Consider the following 22,824-nt stretch of genomic DNA (forward strand, 5'->3'; position numbering starts at 1 on the left):
GGGCTTCAGTTGTCTGGAAAATTAGAAAATCAAAGTTAAAGGAGAAAGTAAGAGTTCAGGTAAATGATGAAGACTTTAGAACATAGAACATTACAGCGCAGTACAGGCCCTTCGGCCCACGATGTTGCACCGTCCTGTGAAACCCTTCTAAAGTCCCTCTACACTATTCTCTTATCGTCCATATGCCTATCCAATGACCATTTGAATGCGTTTAGTGTTGGCGAGTCCACTACTGTTGCAGGCAGGGCATTCCATGCCCTTACTACTCTCTGAGTAAAGAACCTACCTCTGACATCTGTCCTATATCGATCTCCCCTCAATTTAAAGCTATGTCCCCTCATGCTGGACATCACCATCCGAGGAAAAAGGCTCTCACTGTCCACCCTATCTAATCCTCTGATCATCTTGTATGCCTCAATTAAGTCACCTCTTAACCTTCTCTCTAACGAAAACAGCTTCAAGTCCTTCAGCCTTTCCTCATATGATCTTCCCTTCATACCAGGCAACATTCTTGTAAATCTCCTCTGTACCTTTTCCAATGCTTCCATATCCTTCCGATAATGTGGCGACCAGAACTGCACACAATACTCCAAATGCGGCCGCACCAGAGTTTTGTACAACTGCAACATGACCTCATGGCTCCGAAACTCAATTCCTCTACCAATAAAAGCTAACACACTGTATGCCTTCTTAATAACCCTCTCAACCTGGGTGGCAACTTTCAGGGATCTATGGACATGGACACCGAGATCTCTCTGCTCGTCCACACTACCAAGAATCTTACCATTAGCCCAGTACTCTGCCTTCCTATTATTCCTTCCAAAATGAATCGCCTCACACTTTTCTGCATTAAATTCCATTTGCCACCTGTCAGCCCAGCTCTGCAGCTTATCTATGTCCCTCTGTAACTTGTAACATCCTTCTGCACTGTCCACAACTCCACCGACTTTAGTGTCATCTGCAAATTTACTCACCCATCCTTCTACGCCCTCCTCCAGGTCATTTATAAAAATGACAAACAGCAACGGCCCCAAAACAGATCCTTGTGGCACACCACTAGTAACTGGACACCAGTCAGAGCATTTCCCATCAACCACCACTCTTTGTCTTCTATCAGCTAGCCAATTTCTGATCCAAACTGCTAAATCACCCTGAATCCCATGCCTCTGTATTTTCTGCAATAGCCTACCGTGGGGAACCTTATCAAATGCTTTACTGAAATCCATATACACCACATCAACTGCTTTATCCTCATCCACCTGTTTGGTCACCTTCTCGAAGAACTCAATGAGGTTTGTGAGGCACGACCTACCCTTCACAAAACCATGTTGACTATCTCTAATCAAATTATTCCTTTCCAGATGATTATACATCCTATCTCTTATATCTCTTTCCAAGACTTTTCCCTCACTGGCCTATGGTTACCGGGGTTATCTCTACTCCCCTTCTTGTACAAGGGGACAACATTGGCTATTCTCCAGTCCTCTGGCACTATTCCTGTAGACAAAGATGACTTAAAGATCAAAGCCAAAGGCTTAGCAATCTCCTCCCTAGCTTCCCAGAGAATCCTAGGATAAATCCCATCCGGCCCAGGGGACTTATCTATTTTCACACTTTCCAGAATCGCTAACACCACCTCCTTATGAACCTCAAGCCCTTCTAGTCTAGTAGCCTGTATCTCAGTATTCTCCTCGACAACTTTGTCTTTTTCCTGTGTGAATACTGACGAAAAATACTCATTTAGCACCTCTCCTATCTCCTCGGACTCTACGCAAAACTTCCCACTACTGTCCTTGACTGGCCCCACTCTTACCTTAGTCATTCTTTTATTCCTGACATACCTATAGAAAGCTTTAGGGTTATCCTTGATCCTACCTGCCAAAGACTTCTCATGTCCTCGCTTGGCTCTTCTTAGCTCTCTCTTTAGAGCCTTCCTAGCTAACTTGTAACTCTCAAGCGACCCAACTGAACCATCACGTCTCATCTTCACATGAGCCTCCTTCTTCCTCTTGACAAGTGTTTCAACTGCTTTAGTAACCCATGGTTCCCTCACTCGACCACTTCCTCCCTGCCTGACAGGTACATACTTATCAAGGACACGCAGTAGCTATTCCTTGAACATGCTCCACATTTCCATTGTGCCCATCCCCTGCAGTTTTCCTCTCCAGGCGATGCATCCTAAGTCTTGCCTCATCCCATCATAATTGCCTTTCCCCCAGCAATAACTTGCCCTGCGGTTTATACCTATCCCTTTCCACCGTTAAAGTAAACGTAATCGAATTGTGGTCACTATCACCAAAATGCTCACCTACCTCCAAATCTAACACCTGTCCTGGTTCATTACCCAGTACCAAATCCGATACGGCCTCGCCTCTTGTTGGCCTATCTACATACTGCATCAGGAAACCCTCCTGCACACATTGGACAAAAACGGATCCATCTAAAGTACTCGAACTATAGTGTTTCCAGTCAATATTTGGAAAGTTAAAGTCCCCCATAACAACTACCCTGTTATTTTCGCTCCTATCCAGAATCATCTTTGCAATCCTTTCCTCTACATCTCTGGAACTTTTCGGAGGCCTATAGAAAAGCCCTAACAGGGTGACCTCTCCTTTCCTGTTTCTTAACTCAGCCCATACTACCTCAGTATTCGAGTCCTCATCAAATGTCCTCTCAGCCACCGTAATACTGTCCTTGACTAACAATGCCACCCCTCCCCCTCTCTTACCACCTTCTCTGAACTTACTGAAATATCTAAACCCCGGCACCTGCAACAACCATTCCTCGCCCTGCTCTATCCATGTCTCCGAAATGGCCACAACATCGAAGTCTCAGGTACTAACCCACGCCGCAAGCTCACCCACCTTATTCCGGATGCTCCTGGCATTGAAGTAGACGCACTTTTTACCACCTTCCTTCCTGCCGGTACACTCCTGCAACTTTGAAACCTTACTCATGACCTCACTACTCTCAGCTTCTTGCGTACTGGAGCTACAATTCAGGTTCCCAATCCCCTGCTGAACTAGTTTAAACCCTCCCAAAGAACATTAGCAAACCTCCCCCCGAGGATATTAGTACCCCTCTGGTCCAGGTGTAGGCCATCCCGTTTGTAGAGGTCCCACCTACCCCAGAATGAACCCCAATTGTCCAGGAATCTGAAACCCTCCCTCCTGCACCATCCCTGCAGTCACGTGTTCAACTGCTCTCTCTCCCTATTTCTCGACTCGCTAGCACGTGGCACGGGTAACAACCCAGAGATAATAACTCTGTTTGTTCTAGCTCTAAGTTTCCACCCTAGCTCCCTGAATTCCTGCCTTACATCCCTATCCCTTTTCCTACCTATGTGGACCACGACTTGGGGCTGCTCCCCCTCCCCCTTAAGGATCCCGAAAACACGATCTGAGACATCGCGGACCCTGGCACCTGGGAGGCAACACACCAACCGCGAGTCTCTCTCGTTCCCATAGAATCTCCTATCTATCCCCCTCACTATGGAGTCTCCAATGACTAATGTTCTACTCCTTTCCCCCCTTCCCTTCTGAGCAACAGGGACAGACTCTGTGCCAGAGACCTGTACCCCATGGCTGACCCCTGGTAAGTCGTCCCCCCCCCCCAACAGTATCCAAAGCGGTATACCTGTTACTAAGGGGAACGACCACAGGGGATCCCTGTACTGACTGCTTACCCCCAGCCCCTCTCACCGTCACCCATCTATCTTTATTCTTTGGCGTAACTACCTCCCTGAAGCTTCTATCTATGACCCCCTCTGCCTCCCGAATGATCCGAAGTTCATCCAGCTCCAGGTCCCTAACACGGTTTTTGAGGAGCTGGAGTTGGGTGCACTTCCCACAGATGAAATCAGCAGGGACACTGATGGCGTCTCTCACCTCAAACATTCTGCTGGAGGAGCGTTGTACTGCCTTCCCTGACATCACCTCTAGATTTTAAAAAAAAACAAGAAAATGAGGTTAGTAAAGTTTCCAGATCACTGAATAGAACAAACAGTAGAAAGCGGCAGGAATCAGATGTGCGGGTTAGGTGGATTGGCCATGCTAAATTGCCCTTAGTGTCCAAAAAGGTTAAGTGGGTTACTGGATTACAGGGATAGGGTGGAGGCGTGGGCTTGAGTCGGTGCCCTTTCTAAGGGCTGGTGCAGAACCGATGGGCCGAATGGCCTCCTTCTGCACAGTAAATTCTATGATTCAGTCCAGCAATGAAGGGGACAACTATGAGAAGAGAGGTCGGTCAACGCTGGACTGAGGGTGATGTATCTAAATGCGCGCAGTATACAAAATGAGCATGCTGCGCATTGAAGTTGGCTGGTATAATGTTGTGGGCATCACAGAGATATGGATGGCTGCAAGGGGATCAGGGTTGATTCTAAATATCTAACGATATGTGTCCTATCGAAAGGACAGGCAGATGGGCAGAGGGGGCGGGTTGCATTGTTAGTAAGAAATGAATTTAAATTGATAGCGAGAAGTGAAGTAGGGTCGAAAGACGTAAATTCTGTGTGGGTAGAGTTGAGGAATTGCAAAAGAAAAAAGGCTCTGATGGGAGTTATGTATGGGCCCTCTTACAGTAGTCAGGATATGGGGCAGAAAATAAATCAGGAGATAGAAAATACATATGAAAAGCAATATTACAGTTATCATGGGAGAATTCAATATGCAGAAGAACTGGGAATATCAGGTTGGTAGTGGATTCCAAGAGAAGGAATTGTAATGTCTACAAGATGGGTTTCTTGGAGCAGCTTGTCGTAGAGCCCACTAGGGAACAGAAATTCTGGATTTGGTGATGTGAAATGAGGCAAACTTGATTAGGGAACTTAAGGTGAGGGAACCCTTGGGGGACAGTGACCACAATATGAATTCACCTTGCAGTTTGAGAGGGTGAAACTGGAATCAGATGTGATGGTTTTACAATTGAAATATAGGTAACTACAAAGACATGAGGAAAGGAGCTGGCCAGAGTAGATTGGAAGGGGAGCCTAGCAGGGAAGGCAGTTGAACAGCATTGGCAGGAGTTTTGGGTTATTCGGGAGGCAAAACAGAAATTCATCCCGAGGAGGAGGAGGAGGAAACTTGTCAAAGGGAAGACAAGGCAACCGTGGCTGACAAGGGAAGTCAAGGACAGCATAAAAGCAAAATAAAAAGCATACAATGTGATGAAGATTAGTGGGAAGACAGACGATTGGGAAGCCTTTAAAAGCAAGCAGAGGACAACTAAAAAAGCAATAAGGGTGGAAAAGATGAAATATGCAGAGATTGCAGGTAAACAATACTAAAGAATTAGTGATCAGCTCCCCTGGTGTTGTAGTGGTTAGGATTTGGTGTTCTTAATGCCTCGGCCCAGATTCGATTCCCGGCTAAGGAATTAAATCTACGGGCGGCTTGGGTCACTGTCTCTGCGGAGTCTGCATGTTCTTCACTTGTCTGCGTGGGTTTCCTCCAAGTGCTCCGGTTTCCTCTCACAGTCCAAAATATGCAGGTTAGGTGAATTGGCCGTGCTAAATTGCCCTTAGTCTCTAAAAAGGTTAGGTGGGATTACCAGGTTACGGGGACAGGGTGGATGTGTGGATTTAAGTAGGGTGCTCTTTCCAAGGGCCAGTGCAGACTCGATGGGCCGAATGGCCTCCTGCACTGTAAATTCTATGATTCTATGAATGTAAGCTGGCTAGTAATATAAAAGAAGATTACAAGACTTTTATTTTGATATATAAAAGGTAAGAGGGAGGCAAGAATAGATATTGGACCATTGGAAAATAAGGCTGGCGTAGTAGTAATAGGGAACAACAAAATGGCAGAGAAACTGAGTAGGTACTTTGCATCAGTCTTCACAGTGGAAGACACCAGTAAGATACCAGAACTTGAAGAGAGTCCGGGGTAGAGGTGAGTGTTGTGGTCATCACTAAGGAGAAGGTGCTGGAGAAACTGAAAGGATTGAAGGTGGGTAAATCACCCAGACTGGAGGCAGGGAGGGTCCCAGAGGATTGGAAAGTATATAATCTAACCCCCCTGTTTAAGAAGGGAGGGAGGCAGAAGACAGGAAATTATAGGCCAGTTAGCCTGACTTCGGTTGTTGGTAAGATTTTAGAGTATTGTTAAGGATGAGATTGGGGAGTGTGTAGAAGTGCATGGTAAAATAAGACTGAGTCTGCACGGATTCGTCAAGGGGAGGTCATGCCTGACAAATCAGTTAAAATTCTTTGAGGAGGTAACGAGGAGGTTAGACAAAGGAGAACCAGTGAACGTGATTTTTTTTGGATTTCAAGGTACCGTACAGGCAGCTACTAAATAAGATAAGAGCCCATGGTGTTAGGGGCAAGGTACTGGCATGGCTAGAGGATTGGCGGACTGGCAGAAAGCAGAGAGTGGGGATAAAGGGGTCCTTTTCAGGATGGCAGCCGGTGACATGGTGTTCCGCAGGGGTCAGTGTTGGGACCACAGCTATTCACGATATACATTCATGATCTGGAAAAAGGAACTGAGGGCATTGTTGCTACATTTTGCAGATGATGCAATTATATGTCGAGGGACAGGTAGTGTTGAGTAAGCAGGGAAGTTGCAGAAGCTGGACATGCTAGGAGAGTGGACAAAGAAGTGGCAGATGGAATACAATGTGGAAAAATTTGAGGTAATGCACTTTGTAAAGAAGAATAGAGGCATAAACTATCTTCTAAATTGGAAAAGGCTTCGGAAATCAGAAGCACAAAGGGACTTGGGAATCCTAGTTCAAGAGTTTAAGGTTAACGTGCAGGTTCAGTCGGCAGTGGGGAAGGCAAATATAATGTTCACATTCATGTTGAGAGAGCTAGAATACAAGAGCAGGGGTGTACTGTTCAGGCTGTATAAGTCTCTGGTCAGATCCGATTTGGAATATTGTGATAATTTCGCACCCTGTATCTAAGGAAGGATTTATTGGCCTTGGAGAGTGTCCAGAGGAGGTTCACAAGAATGATCTCTGGAATTAAGGATTTGTCATATGAGGTGCAGTTAGAACATAGGACAGTACAGCACAATACAGGCCCATCAGCCCACTATGTTGTGCTGACCATCTATCCTAATCTAAGTTCAACCTAACTTTCACTCCTTCAATTTACTGCTGTCCATGTGCCTGTCCAAGAGTCGCTTAAATGTCCCGAATGACTCTGACTCCACCACCTCTGCTGGCAGTGCATTCCACGCACCCGCTATTCACTGTGTAAAGAACCTACCTCTGACATCTCCTCTATACCTTCCTCCAATCACCTTTAAAATTATGTCCCCTCATGACAGCCATTTCAGCCCTGTAGAAAAGTATCTGGCTATCCACTCTATCTATGCCTCTCATCACCTTGTACACCTCTATCAAGTCACCCTTCTTCGCTCCAGTGAGAATAGCCCTAGCTCCCTCAACATTTCTTCATAAGATATGCCCTCCAGTCCAGGCAGCATCCTGGTAAATCTCCTCTACACCCTCTCCAAAGCCTTCCTATAATGAGGCAACCAGAACTGGACGCATTATTCCAAGTGTAGTCTAACCAGGGTTTTATAAAGCTGCAGCAAAACCTCGTGGCTCTTAAACTCAATCCCCCTGTTAATGAAAGCCAACACACCATATGCCTTCTTAACAACCCCATCAACTTGGGTGGCAACTTTGAGGGATCTATGTACGTGGACCCCAAGATCCCTCTGCTCTTTCACACTTCCAGAAATCCTGCCTTTAACTGTGTATTCAGCATTCAAATTCGATCTTCCAAAATGAATCGCTTCACATTTATCTCGGTTGAACTCATCTGCTACTTCTCAGCCAAGCTCTGCATCCTGTCAATGTCCTATTGTAACCTGCAACAGCCCTCGACACTATCTACAACTCCACCAACCTTTGTGTCATTGGCAAACTTACTAACCCACGCCTCCACTTCCTCATCCAAGTCATTTATAAAATCCACAAAGAGCCGAGGTCCCAGAACAGATCCCTGCAGGACACCACTGGTCACCGACCTCCAGGCGGAATACTTTCCAACCCTACCACTCGCTGTCCTCTTTCGGCCAGTCAATTCTGTATTCAGACAGCCAAATTTCCCTGTATCCCATGCTCCCTAACTTTCTGAATGAGCCTACAATTGGGAACTTTATCAGTTGCCTTACTGAAATCCATATACACCACATCCATTGCTTGATCTTCCTCAATGTGTCTCGTCACATGCTCAAAGAATACAATGAGGCTTCTGAGGCATGACCTGCCCCTCACAAAGCCATGCTGACTATCTTTAGTCATACTATGTATTTCTAAATAATCATAAATCTTATCTCAGAATCCTTTCCAACATTTTGCTCACCACAGACATTAGACTGACTGGTCTGTAATTTCCAGGGATTTCCCTGTTCCTTTTTTTGAACAGAGGAACAATATTCGCCTCCCTCCAATCATCAGCTACCACTCCAGTGGAGAGTGAGGACGCAAAGATCATCGCCAACGGCGTGGCAATATCCTCCATCACTTCCTGTAGTAACCTTGGGTATATCCCGTCAGGCCCAGGGAACTTATCTATCCTGATGATTTTCAAAATTTCCAGCACACCTCCTTCTTAATATCAACCGATTTGAGTCTATTAACGTGGTTCACGCTGTTCTCCTGAGCAATAAGGTCCCTCTCTCTCTAGTGCATAGTGAAGCAAAATATCCATTTTGGGCCTCCCTATCTCCTCAGACTCGAGGCACAAGTTCTCTCCACTAACCCTGATCGGCCCTACTCTCACTCTGATCATCCTCTTATTTCCCACTTAAGTGTAGAATGCCTTGGGGATTTTCCCGCCTGGTTTTTTCAAGCCCCCTTCTAGCTCTCCTCAGTCCATTTTTGAGTTCCTTTCATGACTACCTTGTAACCCTCTAGAGCTGTGCCAGATCCTTGCTTCCTCAACCTTGAGTAAGCTTCCTTCTTCCTCTTGACTAGAAGCTCCACTTCTCTTGTCATCCAATGCTCCTTCACCTTACCATTCCTTCCTCATCTCAGTGGAACAAAACTATCTTGCACTTGCAGCAAGTGCTCCTTAAACAACCCCCACATTACTGTTGTGCATTTCCCTGAGAACAACTGTTCCCACTTTATGCTCCTCAGCTCCTGTCTAATAGCAGTATAATTTCCCTTCCCCCAATTAAATACCTTCCCATACTGTCTGTTCCTATTCCCTTTCTTGGCTATGGTAAAGGTCAAGGAGTTGTGGTCATTGTCACCGAAATGCTCTCCCACCGAAACATCTGACACCTGGCCTGGTTCGTTGCCAAGCACCAAATCCAACATGGCCTACCCCCTAGTCGACATATCTACATATTGAGTCAGGAATACTTCCTGTACACACTAGACAAAATCTGCTCCATCCAAACCATTTGCAGTAAGGAGATTCCAGTCAGTATTAGGGAAGTTGAAGTCACCCTTGACAACAACTCTGTTACTTCTGCACCGTTCCAAGATCTGCCGCCCAATCTGTTCCTCTATCTCTCTGCTGCTATTTGGGGTCTATAGAAAACTCCCAGTGACTGCTCCTTTCTTGTTTCTGACTTCCACCCATACTGACTCAGTAGACAAACCCTCCACGTCTACCTTCTTTTCTGCAGCTGTGATGCACTCGCAAATTAACAGTGCCACTCGCCTCCTATTTTACCTCCCTCCCTATTCTTCTTAAAGCATCTAAACCCCAGAACATCGAACAACCATTCCTGCCTCTATGAAATCCATGTCTTCGTAATGACCATAATATCGTAGTTCTAAGCACTGATCCATGCTCTAAGTTAATCTCCATTATTCCTGACACTCCTTGCATTGAAACAGACACACTTTAACCCATTCCACGGAGTGCAACTTTGCCCTATCAACTGTCTATCCTTCCTCACCGACTCGCTGCATACTATTTCTGCCTGTTCAACAGCTACCCTATCCTCTGATCCATAGCTCTGGTTCCCATCCCCCTGCCAAACTAGTTTAAATCCTCCTAATGAGCTACAGCAAACCTCCCAACCAGGATATTGGTGCCCCTCCAGTTTAGGTGCAATCCATCCTTCATGTACAGGTCCCACCTTCCCCATAAGGCATCCCAATGATCCACATATCTGAAGCCTTCCCTCCTGCAATAGCCCTGTAGCCACATGTTCAGCTGCACTCGCTCTCTGTTCCTTGAGGACTCTGGGTCTGTACTCGATGGAGTTTAGAAGGATAAGGGGGATCTCATTGAAACTTACAGAATACTGAGAGGCCTAGATAGAGTAAACGTGGAGAGGATGTTCCCACTAGTCGGAGAAACTAAAATCCGAGAGCACAGCCTCAGACTGAAGGGACATTCTTTTAAAACAGAAATGAGGAGGAATTTCTTCAGCCAAAGGATGGTGAATATGTGGAACTGATTGCTGTAAAAGGCTGTGGAGTCTAAGTCACCGAGTGTCTTTAAGATAGAGATAGATAAGTTGTTGATTAATAAGGGAATCGGGCGTTATGTGGAGAAGGCAGGAGAATGGGGATGAACATAGAACAATACAGCGCAGTACAGGCCCTTCGGCCCACGATGTTGCACCGACATGGGAAGTCAAAAACTAAAGGCCATCTAACCTACACTCTGCCATTATCATCCATATGCTTATCCAATAAACTTTTAAATGCCCTCAATGTTGGCGAGTTCACTACTGTTGCAGGTAGGGCATTCCACGGCCTCGCCACTCTTTGCGTAAAAAACCCACCTCTGACCTCTGTCCTATATCTATTACCCCTCAATTTAAGGCTATGTCCCCTCGTGCTAGCCACCTCCATCTGCGGGAGAAGGCTCTCGCTGTCCATCCTATCTAACCCTCTGATCATTTTGTATGCCTCTATTAAGTCACCTCTTAACCTTCTTCTCTCTAACGAAAACAACCTCAAGTCCATCAGCCTTTCCTCATAAGATTTTCCCTCCATACCAGGCACATCCTGGTAAGTCTCCTCTGCACCCGTTCCAAAGCTTCCACGTCCTTCCTATAATGAGGCGACCAGAACTGTACGTAATACTCCAAATGCGGCCGTACCAGAGTTTTGTACAGCTGCAACATGACCTCGTGGCTCCGGAACTCAATCCCTCTACCAATAAAGGCCAACACACCATAGGCCTTCTTCACAACCCTATCAACCTGGGTGGCAACTTTCAGGGATCGATGTACATGGACACCGAGATCCCTCTGCTCATCCACACTACCAAGAATTTTACCATTAGCCAAATATTCCGCATTCCTGTTATTCTTTCCAAAGTGAATCACCTCACACTTCTCTACATTAAACTCCATTTGCCACCTCTCAGCCCAGCTATGCAGCTTATCTATGTCCCTCTGTAACCTGCAACATCCTTCCACACTGTCTACAACTCCACCAACTTTAGTGTCGTCTGCAAATTTACTCACCCAACCTTCTGTGCCCTCCTCTAGGTCATTTATAAAAATGACAAACAGCAACGGCCCCAGAACAGATCCTTGTGGTACGCCACTCGTAACTGAACTCCATTCTGAACATTTGCCATCAACCACCACCCTCTGTCTTTCAACTAGCCAATTTCTGATCCACATCTCTAAATCACCCTCAATCCCCAGCCTCCGTATTTTCTGCAATAGACGACCGTGGGGAACCTTATCAAACGCTTTACTGAAATCCATATACACCACATTAACTGCTCTACCCTCGTCTACCTGTTCAGTCACCTTCTCAGAGAACTTGAGAAAAATATCAGCCATGATTGAATGGTGGAGCAGACTTGATGGGCTGAATGGCCTAATTCTCCTCCTCTGACTTATGGCCTGTCGCCAATCACAGTGTTGGTGGTCCGAGATTACCATAGCAGAGTATTCCGCCCCTACTACCACTGGAAGCACCGATTTGCCCACTACAAAGAGATTGATATGGGAATATACTTTGTGAACCTGGAAGAAGAACTCCTTCTCCCTCAGATAGCTGAACCTCCATTGGCCCACCCACCCCATTTGTTCCATAAAAGTGTTCGGTTCCTGTGGCATTACCAATTGTTTCCCTGATTTGGAGCTGGATTTGTCCGTCATTGGGTCCTGTACACATTTGAAGTCTCCCCCCCCATGATGAGTCGGTGGGAGTCTCGGTCGGGGATCCCAGCCATGATTTTTTTGAAATGGAACCATCCCCAGTGCGACCTGTGGCGGATTGTATGTCCTTCCCATCTACACAACCGCATTCTCCTCGCACAGATTAGCACCCGCTCTTCGTCCTGAAACTTGCGTAGTTTTGTAATTATTACCCACAGAGGTTCTCCTGTTTTGGAACTTTGTCGAAGCACAAACCTGTGGACACGGTCCACCTCTAGGGGTTTTGCGAAGCCTTCGCTTCTGATCAGCTTCCAGGGTTTCTTCGCGACATGCACTGCTGGGTTTGTGCCCTCGGGTAGCTCGGTAATTCTCGGGTTCTGACGGTGGGACCTGTTCACCTCATCGTCAGCCTTCCCCGTGAGCACTTTCTGGGTTGTTACCAACCTTGCCACCTTAGCCTCGAGCGAGGCGATCTGCTCGCTCTGGTCAGTGGCCGTTTTTGCCTGGTCTTACACCGTTACTTCCTGGGTCCCCATTCTCTGCTTTGTTCTGTTCTACACCTCTTTAACGGGGGCCAGAGTAGTTTCCATGGTCGACATGAGGTCCTTTTATAATATCCCCGTGTTTCTGGAGCTCTATTGAAAGAAGCTCCAACAACTACTCTATCGATGGGTGGCTGGTGTTTGTGTTGGGAACCCTGTTTGATCCGCCATGCTTCGCATGTCCTCGCTCTGAGGTTGGGGTTCTTCTCTCCCGGCTTTGTGGCTGGTTTGATGATATTTCCTTGATTAGTTGTTATCGTAGTCATAGAATTTACAATGCAGAAGGAGGCCATTCAGCTCATCGAGTCTGCACTGGCTCCTGGAAAGAGCACCCTACCCAAGGTTAACACCACCACCCTATCCCCATAACCCAGTAACCCCACCCAACACTAAGGGCAATTTAGCATGGCCAATCCACCTAACCTGCACATCTTTGGACTGTGGGAGGAAACCGGAGGAAACCCACGCACACACTGGGAGGATGTGCAGACTCCGCACAGACAGTGACCCAAGCTAGAATTGAACCTGGGACTCTGGAGCTGTTAAGCGATTGTGCTATCCACGATGCTACTGTGCTTGGAGGAGACAATGAGGATGGGGGATTTTGTTTCGTTTTGTGTCCGTTTGATGAGTTACAAGGGCCTAAATTGAAGTTCCCAAGAGAGCTACCTTTCGTTATACCGTTCAGCTCATTGCCACCACCGGAAGTGATGTTTCTTTTATTACATGCAGCTTTGTAAAAAAGGTCACTGAAACTGCTTTCTGTTTCAGATGGGGGAGGAGTTGCTTTGGGAATGTACAACACTGACTCCTCTATTAGGGACTTCGCTCATAGCTCCTTCCAGCAAGCTCTTGCCAAAGGTTGGCCGTTATACATGAGCACAAAGAATACCATATTGAAGAGATATGATGGACGGTTCAAGGACATATTCCAGGAAATCTATGAAAAGTAACGTTTTTGAAATAACCATTTGAGAAATGTTTTTCTTGCCATCCCTGCACCAATCACCTTTCTCCTACTTCATTGTTTTACTTGCTTGCAAAGGAATCTTACTGTTTGAAGCTCCTTCAGTTACAAAAGAGGATGGGCACTTTGGACTGAGGTTCACTTGCTCATGTAATTCCTTGATTGGTGAACAAGAAACATGATCATAATACAATGGCAGTGATCCATAAAGCAGCTGTGGACCAAACTAGTAAGAAACACAGTGGCAGAAGACAACATTTTGGTACTTAAAAAGAGGAGAGCAGTGTAAATATAAATATTTGGAAATCTTAACTTTATGGTAAAGCTGTTGAGGTCAGAATGCTAATTGTGCATCTTTTTTTCCGGCCATGAATATGTTATTGTCTAATTAAGAATTGCTGTCTCTTTGCAGACAATATAAAGGACAATTTGAGGCTAAAGGAATCTGGTATGAGCACAGACTAATTGATGACATGGTAGCTCAAGCATTAAAATCTGAGGGAGGCTTCATTTGGGCCTGTAAGAATTACGATGGTGATGTACAATCTGATTCTATAGCACAAGGTAATTGCAACTACATTTATTTTTGATAGATTATGCTTGATAATGTATAGTAAACAGCTAATTGTACTGATGAATTTGTCGATTAGCCTAATGTTTATTTATCAGAATTTGCAAATTCAAAAATATTCTTGTAATTCCAGACTTATCGGGGGCGATTCTTCGAGCCCCGCGCCGGGCCGGAGAATCGCCGCAACCACGTCCTGACGCTGGCGCGATTCTCCGAGGTGCGGAGAATCGGTGCCATTTGCGCCGGCGGGGCCGCCGATTCTCTGGCCCAGATGGACTGAGCGGCCGTGCCGATACGACAGTGTCCCGTTGATGCCATTCACCCCTGGTCGCTGCCGGTGGGAACTCTGCGGGAACGGCTGGGGTCGGCCTATGGGGGGGGGGGGGGGGGGGGGGGGGCGCTCCGATGGGGTCTGACCTATGTCGGGGCCCACCGATCACAGGCCCCCCCCCCCCCCCCCCCCCCCCCCCCCCCCCCCCCCTCCCCCCCCCCCCCCCCCCCCCCCCCCCGAACACCGACCCCATGTTGGTCGGGGCCGGTGCGCTAAAGAAGTCCCCCGCTCATGCGCAGGTTGGCGCGGCCCAACTGCGCAGCACGGTAGCATAGTGGTTAGCATCAATGCTTCACAGCTCCAGGGTCCCAGGTTCGGTTCCCGGCTGGGTCACCGTCTGTGCGGAGTCTGCACGTCCTCCCCGTGTGTGCGTGGGTTTCCTCCCACAGTCCAAAGATGTGCGGGTTAGGTGGATTGGCCATGCTAAATTGCCCGTAGTGTCCTAAAAAGTAAGGTTAAGGGGGAGTTGTTGGGTTACAGGTATAGGGTGGATACATGAGTTTGAGTGGGGTGATCATTGCTCGGCACAACATCGAGGGCCGAAGGGCCTGTTCTGTGCTGTACTGTTCTTAAAAAAAACTGCGCATGCACGGGTTGGCGCCGCGTAAGGAGGCTGGAGCGGTGTGAGCCGCTCCAGTGCCGTATCTGTCGTACCCGGGCCCGGTTCGCGCCATCGTGAAACGCGACGGCGTTCACAACGGCGCGAACACTTGGGCCCAATATTGGAGAATCGCCCCCACCATTTTCAAATTAATCCAACAGATGAAGAAATAGATTAACAAATTCTTTAGAAAGTCCAAGAATTATTGAGAAAATTGCCTCCGATTCTTGTCTCTACTCAATATCTATTTGATGGAAAATTAGGAGTTTTTACTCCAGTCCATATTTTTAGCTGATTACTCACATATTGAAATATGGTTTATTTTGATTTTGTGTTGGATAAGAGGATATGTTTATAATCCTGTGCAGGATATGGCTCACTGGGGATGATGACTAGTGTATTGATCTGTCCTGATGGTAAGACAGTCGAAGCTGAGGCAGCACATGGGACTGTGACACGCCATTACCGTATGCATCAGCAGGGCAAGGAAACCTCAACCAATCCAATTGGTAAGGTTATTTTGTTTTGCCCTCCTTGTATAAATTTAATTCTCAGTATAAGTAGTAATTTTAAGAAATATAAAATATTAATTTTCATGTTTAGAACCATAAAAGATTCCGGAAGATCATTTGCCTCTGTGTCATCTTTGTTGGAGCAGACCAAAACTAATTTTAATGCCTTTAACCTTCTTCAACTATATTTCCTTCAAAGTTTCAATAATTTCTCTTAACAATTTTCTGTCGCAAAGCATAGTGTGCCCTCAACACTTGGCTAAGGAAAATTCTCCTAGCCCATCTCACTGTTTTTATGACTATTTTAAATTGATGTCTGCCCAAGAAATGGCTTTTCTTAAGTCACTTTGTCACAGCCCTGTATAGTTTCTGAACAATGTACTGTCATCTCACCTGTCTATTGGCACTTCAGGGGTGAAATTCTCCCCTACCCGGTGGGGCAGGGGGGCCCCTCGTAGTGGAGTGGCGCCAACCACTCCGGCGTCGGGCCTCCCCAAAGGTGCGGAATTCTCCGCACCTTTAGGGCCAGGCCCCCGCCGGAGTGGCTCCCGCTCCGCCGACTGGCGCCAACGGCCTTTGGCTCTACGCCGGCCGGTGTCGGGGCTGGCTGAAAGGCCTTCGCCGGCCGGCGTGAGTCCGCTCATGCGCCGGAGCATGAGCGGCCGCTGACGTCACCACCGGCGCATGTGCGGTAGGGGGGTCTCTTCCGCCTCCGCCATGGTGGAGGCCGTGGCGGCGGCGGAAGAAAAAGAGTGCCCCCATGGCACCTGCCCGCCTGCCGATTGGTGGGCCCCGATCGCGGGCCAGGCCACCGTGGGGGCACCCCCTGGGTCCGATTGCCCCCCCCCCCCCCCCGGGGGCCCGCTCGTGCCGCCAATCCCGCCGGCACAGAGGTGGTTTAAACCACGTCGGCGGGATTGGCCTGTCAGCGGCGGGACTTCGGCCCATCGCGGGCCGGAGAATCGCCGCGGGGGGCATGCCGACTGGCGGGGCGTGATTCCCGCTCCCGCTGATTCCCGGGTGGCGGAGAATTCTGGCCACGGCGGGGGCGGGATTTACGCTAACCCCGGGTGATTCCCCGACCCTGCGAATCAGAGATTCCCCAGATCTCTGATCACTTCTTTATCTCCAATATAGTCCACAGCTCCTTTAACACAACTATACTCCTCTTTCTCCCTCCAGCTTCTTCATAAATTTCTAATTCCTTACCGGATACATTAATTTTCAAACCCTAATTTCTCACTTCCACAATGTTATCTGCCTGTTTCACTAATTAACACTCCCTTCTACTAAAATTCTTATCCATTCTTCCGACAACCATAGGTTTGATTTCTTCATTGTTTTCCTGCTGATCTTCCATCCTCTCAATGCATTTAAGATTCATCTGCCTGTGTATTGTCTTGCAGTGATTGCCATCACCTACCTATGAATTCCTCTGGATAGCTATTCCTAATGGTTTGAATTTAAACTTCTTTCCTTCATCTATAATCCCTTACATGGTCCGATTTATTTTAACCTTGCAACTTCCTCCATCCTTGCAACCCTCCCCATACACTGAGTATGCATTTGTCTGTTCCTGGCCTCTCTTCAGCCATTGATGATAGTAAAGCCTTCAGTTGCTTTAGCCCTTAATACCTAGAAACCCCTAAAACTATCGGCTTCGTTTCTTGCCAGCCTACAAAATATGTGGCTACCTCTCCCTTTGTAGCACAGCACCATTTGTTTTACTTACTCTCCCTTTGTAGTACAGCGCCGTTTGTTTTATATTTTTCTTCTGTGAGCTGTGAAACAATCAAGTGTATTTTTCTGTGCTAAATCTGTATACCACAATCTGTTGAGAGTGTATACCACAATCTGTTGAATCATAACAGGACTTTAATTGTCTTGCATACCAGTGTTTTTAATGTATGTTTTTCCTTCCGCTATCCCCACCCCCTACATTGTTTTAAGCTTCTATCTTTGCTTGGACTCGAGGACTATCCCATAGGGCAAAGCTGGATGGTAACTGTGCACTGCAGACCTTCAGTACCTTATTAGAGGAAGTTTGTATAGAAACTATTGAGTCTGGCTTCATGACTAAGGATTTGGCTGCATGTATCAAAGGTCTACCAAAGTAAGTATAAATACTGCCCAGGGCTAATTTTTAAAAAAAAGAAACCTGTTTTTTTTTTCTTGTAGATCTATTATTTATTTTCATGATGTGACTGGTCTATTCTGGATTGCTAATTTTCAATCACCGTATATAGATGGTTAACTATGCCTGCTGAATCATAAATTGGCAGAAATATAAATTCATGTCTAATATGGTGGAATTAATTTGTTCCTACTGTGATTAAAGATAGCTAAATATATTGTCTGTTCAATTCATTGCCCAGACTTTGGTGACTTGGAACTTCAGTTACATAGTTGGATTAGAGAGGTTGGAACTGTTTTTCTGCAGAAAATAAAGTTGATAGGAGTTTTGAAAGAGGAGCTCAAAATAGTGAGGGATCGGGACAGAGTAGATATCGAGAAATTATTCCCATTGGTGAAAGGATCAAAAACAAGAGGGCACAGATTTAAGGTAATTGACAAAAAAGCAATGGAGACATTCAGAAAAACCTTTTCACACAGCGAATGGTTGGGATCTGGAATGCACAGTTTGGGAATGTGGTGAGGCAGGTTTCATAAAATACTTAAAAGAGAATTGGATTATTATCTGAAAAGGAAAGACTACAGGGAAAGACAGGACAGCAACACTAGGTAAATTGCTGCTTCAGAACCAGCATCGACACAACAGGATAAATAGCCTCCTGTGCTGGAACCATTTTGTGATTCTGTAAACTAGAGTACAGAAATGAAGACATTTTCTTTGACCCCTGATTGTCGCTACATTTACCTGGATATTGGATAGGTAAAGGCATTCTGATTCATAGGAAACTCTAGTTTCACTAACCAGATGGCCAATGTCGCTGAACCCAAGAAAATAACTGGAAACAAGATTACCATATGTAAATATAATCTAGGAAAATATGAAGGTGGAACACTATCATAGTGCAAAGTGCTGCACAATCTCAGAAGGTCTGACACCATCTGTGGAGAGAAAATGATCCAAGTCTGTATGACTCTCAAAGCTAGAGAGAACTGAAAATAGGATGACATTTATACTGTTGAGTAGAGGGGTGCGTGGAGCAGGATAGAGGGCCAGCGATATGTGGAGATTAACGAAGATGTCATGGGCAAAAAGACAAAGGGAATGTAAATGGTGGTGATAATGATAGGGGTAAGCAGTAGGTATATATCTCAACCTATTTTCAGTTTTCTCTAGCTTTAACAAAGAGTCACCCAGTCACAAAATGTTAGCTCTGTTCTCGCTCCACCGATGTGTCTGACCTGCTGTTTTCTGTTTTTGTTTTCGAATCCAGCATCTGCAGTAATTTGCTACTATCACAGGGAAATTTATTTCATAAATAACTTGTCTTCTGTATCTTAAAAATAATTATTCCCAATACTGTTGTGAAATATTGCTTGGGTATTCCTGTACATAAAACCCAATACAAATCCAACCCAACCCATTACCACCCCATCAGACTGCACTCAATCATCAATAAAGTGATGGAAGGTGCTGTCAATCAGCACTGGCTTAGAAATGCCCTGTACATCTCGTCCAGTTTGGGTTTTGCCAGGGTTGTTCAGCTCCTGACCTCATTACAGCCTTGATTCAAACTTGGACAAAAGAGGTGAGGTGAGTGTGACTCCCCTTGACAACATGGTCAAATTTGAACGTGAGGGGCATCAAGTACAAAGCTGCCGAGTTAATGGGATTCGGGGTGGGGGGGGGGGACTCTACTGCTTGGAGTAATACCTACCATAAAGGTGGTTGTCTGGGTCAATCATCTCCATTCCAAGATATCGCTGCAGGAGTTCCTCAGAATAGTATCTGCAACCAGCATTAAATTACCTTCTTTCCAGTGAAGTGACTGATTATTGCACAAATTATGAAGGGAATAGATAGGATAGATGCGGGCAGGTTGTTTCCACTGGCGGGTGACAGCAGAACTAGGGGGCATAGCCTCAAAATAAGGGGAAGTAGATTTAGAACTGAGTTTAGGAGGAACTTCTTCACCCAAAGGGTTGTGAATCTATGGAATTCCTTGCCCAGTGAAGCAGTTGAGGCTCCTTCATTACATGTTTTTAAGGTAAAGATAGATAGTTTTTTGAAGAATAAAGGGATTAAGGGTTATGGTGTTCGGGCCGGAAAGTGGAGCTGAGTCCACAAAAGATCAGCCATGATCTCATTGAATGGCGGAGCAGGCTCGAGGGGCCAGATGGCCTACTCCTGCTCCTAGTTCTTATGTTCTTATGTTCTTAATGGTCAGCATCATTCGCAACTCCTCAGATACTGAAGTGGTCCATGTCCAAATGCAGCAAGATTTGGACAACATTCAGGCTTGGGCTGGCGAGTGATATTTACCCCATACAAATGCCAAGCAATGATAATCTCTAACAAGAGAATTTAACCATTGTCTCCTGACATTTAATGACATCACAATTTTTGAATTTACCACTATCAGCATCCTGGGGGTTAAGTTACCATTGACCAGAAACTGAACTAAACTAACCACATCAATATTGTAACAAGAGGAGCAGGTCAGAGGCTCAGAATCTTGCAGTGAAAAACTCACCACCTGACTTCCCAAAGCCTGTCCACCATCACTGCATGGCACAAGTCAGGAGTGTGATGGAATGGTCTCCACTTGCTTGGATGAGTGCAACTTCAACAAATTCAAGAAGCTTGACACTATCCAGTACAATGCAGCCTGTTTAATTGGCACCCCTTCCACAAATATTCACTCCCTTACATAATATACAGTGCAGAAGGAGGCCATTCGGCCCATCCTAGTCTGCACTGACCCACTTAAGCCCTCACTTCCATCCTATCCCCTTAACCAATAACCCCTCCTAACCTTTTTGGCCACAAAGGGAAATTTATCATGGCCAATCCACCTAACCTGCACGCCTTTGGACTATGGGAGGAAACCGGAGCACCCGGAGGAAACCCACTCAGACACGGGGAGAACATGCATACTCCGCACAGACAGTGACCCAGAGGGGAATTGAATCTGGGACCCTGGCGCTGTGAAGCCACAGTGCTACTCACTTGTGCTACTGTGCTGCCCGTGCTTCCAACTGATGCACAGTAGCAGCAGTGTGTACCATCTACAAGATGCACTGCAGGAATGCACCAAGCCTTCTTAGACAGCACCTTCCAATCCTATGACCTCCACCAACTAGAAGGACAAGGGCAACAGACACATTAGAACCCATCACCTGGAAGTTCTCCTCCAAGACACTCACCATCCTGACTTGGGAATATATATGTTGCTGTTCCTTTACTGTCGCTGGGTCAAAATGCTGGAATTCCCTCCCTAACAACACTTGTGGGTCTACATACACCACATGGCTGGCAGTGGTTTAAGAAGGCAGCTCACCACCACTTTCTCGAGGGCAATAAATGTTGGCCGATCTAGTGATGCCCACATCCTGTGACTTAATTTTTTAAAAATTGTGTTAATATTTATCATTGGTTTAAAATGCACATGAAAATTTGGTATAGTATAAACACTGAATAATATAGATTAAGTTGCTAATTTTTAAATTAAAAAATGAAACTGACTGTCTTTTTTCAACATTTATTGCTATAATTCTTGACTAAAATTCACTAATTTTGTTTTTGAAGAGTGCAACGCTCTGATTACCTGAACACCTTCCAATTTATGGACAAGCTTGCAGAAAATCTTAAACTGAAGCTGGTATCATCACATAAGCTTTAACATTGGCTCAGCATGCATTGTAGAAGGCACACTACAATATTAACCGTGGGTCATTCGACGTACTGAATGGTCAAATCTGTCTTTAAATGAAATGAGGGAGTCAAATCTAGCTGGTCTGTTGATGAAAGAGCCATTATCTGATTTTTAACATTTAATTGAGATACATCGTCATATTTAGATGATAAAACTTTAAACACCCATTATTGAACAATAGTATTGAGCAGTTTGAAAAGTTGCTGCTAGCTTTAATCATGACTTTTTCCTGAGATTACTTAATTAAAAAATCAAATATGTTTACATAATGAAACTGCAATTATTTTTGATGGGGTGTATATACACAACACAGCCTACCAGATGAACAATTTAGACTGTCTTTTAATGCCCACACAGAACTTGTAAAAATTTAAAGTTCTCCAGGTATTAATGAATGCAATGTGTCTGTTTTCTATCCATATTCACTATGTACTTCAATTTTAAAATCTTAAAAGGGAAAACTTTGTTCAAAGCACTCCCACATTTTAGAGTTATTCACCTTCAGAGAATGATTTTATTGTAAAAGAACAATTTTCTTTCTAGCCATTTATTGTGAAACAATGCCAGTGATCCTGGATAAGTGCTGTAGCTCAAACAATCAAAGAAGATGGAAGGCTATTCTGGCACTAGACTCTGCAAAACACTGCCAGCAAATAAAAATGCAAATTTCCACACTCATGGCTTAAGCCAGAAATCTACTTTACATAGAACGGTACAGCACAGAACAGGCCCTTCGGCCCTCGATGTTGTGCCGAGCAATGATCACCCTACTCAAACCCACGTAGCCACCCTATACCCGTAACCCAACCCCCCCCACCTTACTTCCTAGGACACTACGGGCAATTTAGCATGGCCAATTCACCTAACCCGCACATCTTTGGACTGTGGGAGGAAACCGGAGCACCCGGAGGAAACCCACGCACACACGGGGAGGACGTGCAGACTCCGCACAGACAGTGACCCAGCCGGGAACCGAACCTCGGACCCTGGAGCTGTGAAGCATTTATGCTAACCACCATGCTACCGTGCTGCCCGAGGTTATTTGTTGTCAACAAAATGGCCTCAAAAAAAGTTATGATTTTTACCTAGAATTTTGCAGCAATTCTCATTCTCAATCCATCAATGGGGAACCCCATAGAAATACTGCCCAAGAATCTCTGAATTTTATTAGAATTATCTTCAGAAATTTCTTAAATAAAACGAGGGACTGCTTTGGACAAAGGATAAAACTTGTTGCTCTACAATGCTTTACTGCCACTTTGACATGTCTATTTTCACATTTGCAAAACAGTTGAATAATTTTCCTTGTGAAACTGCTAAAATAATTTACTAATGTTAATATAAGTTCTTAGTCATTTGAACATTTATTACTCAAATAAAATTTACTTAAAAACATCCTCCACC

General features: G+C 45.6%; 1 protein-coding gene across 2 annotated transcripts in view; it reads left to right on the forward strand.

Moving 5' to 3' along the window:
- idh1 (isocitrate dehydrogenase (NADP(+)) 1) overlaps positions 1–21,807 on the forward strand; it is a 74,885-nt gene extending 53,078 nt beyond the window's left edge. For both annotated transcript variants that reach the window (XM_038788694.1, XM_038788693.1), the window contains exons 5-9: positions 13,364–13,541; positions 13,972–14,123; positions 15,431–15,571; positions 17,525–17,687; positions 21,294–21,807. In XM_038788694.1, the coding sequence (XP_038644622.1) occupies positions 13,364–13,541; positions 13,972–14,123; positions 15,431–15,571; positions 17,525–17,687; positions 21,294–21,387 (728 nt within the window). In that variant the 3' untranslated portion in view covers positions 21,388–21,807. The remainder of the gene's footprint in view (positions 1–13,363; positions 13,542–13,971; positions 14,124–15,430; positions 15,572–17,524; positions 17,688–21,293) is intronic.
- The last annotated feature ends 1,017 nt before the right edge of the window (positions 21,808–22,824 follow it).

The sequence above is a fragment of the Scyliorhinus canicula genome, chromosome 2 (assembly GCF_902713615.1).
Source record: "Scyliorhinus canicula chromosome 2, sScyCan1.1, whole genome shotgun sequence".
NCBI lineage: Eukaryota > Metazoa > Chordata > Chondrichthyes > Carcharhiniformes > Scyliorhinidae > Scyliorhinus > Scyliorhinus canicula.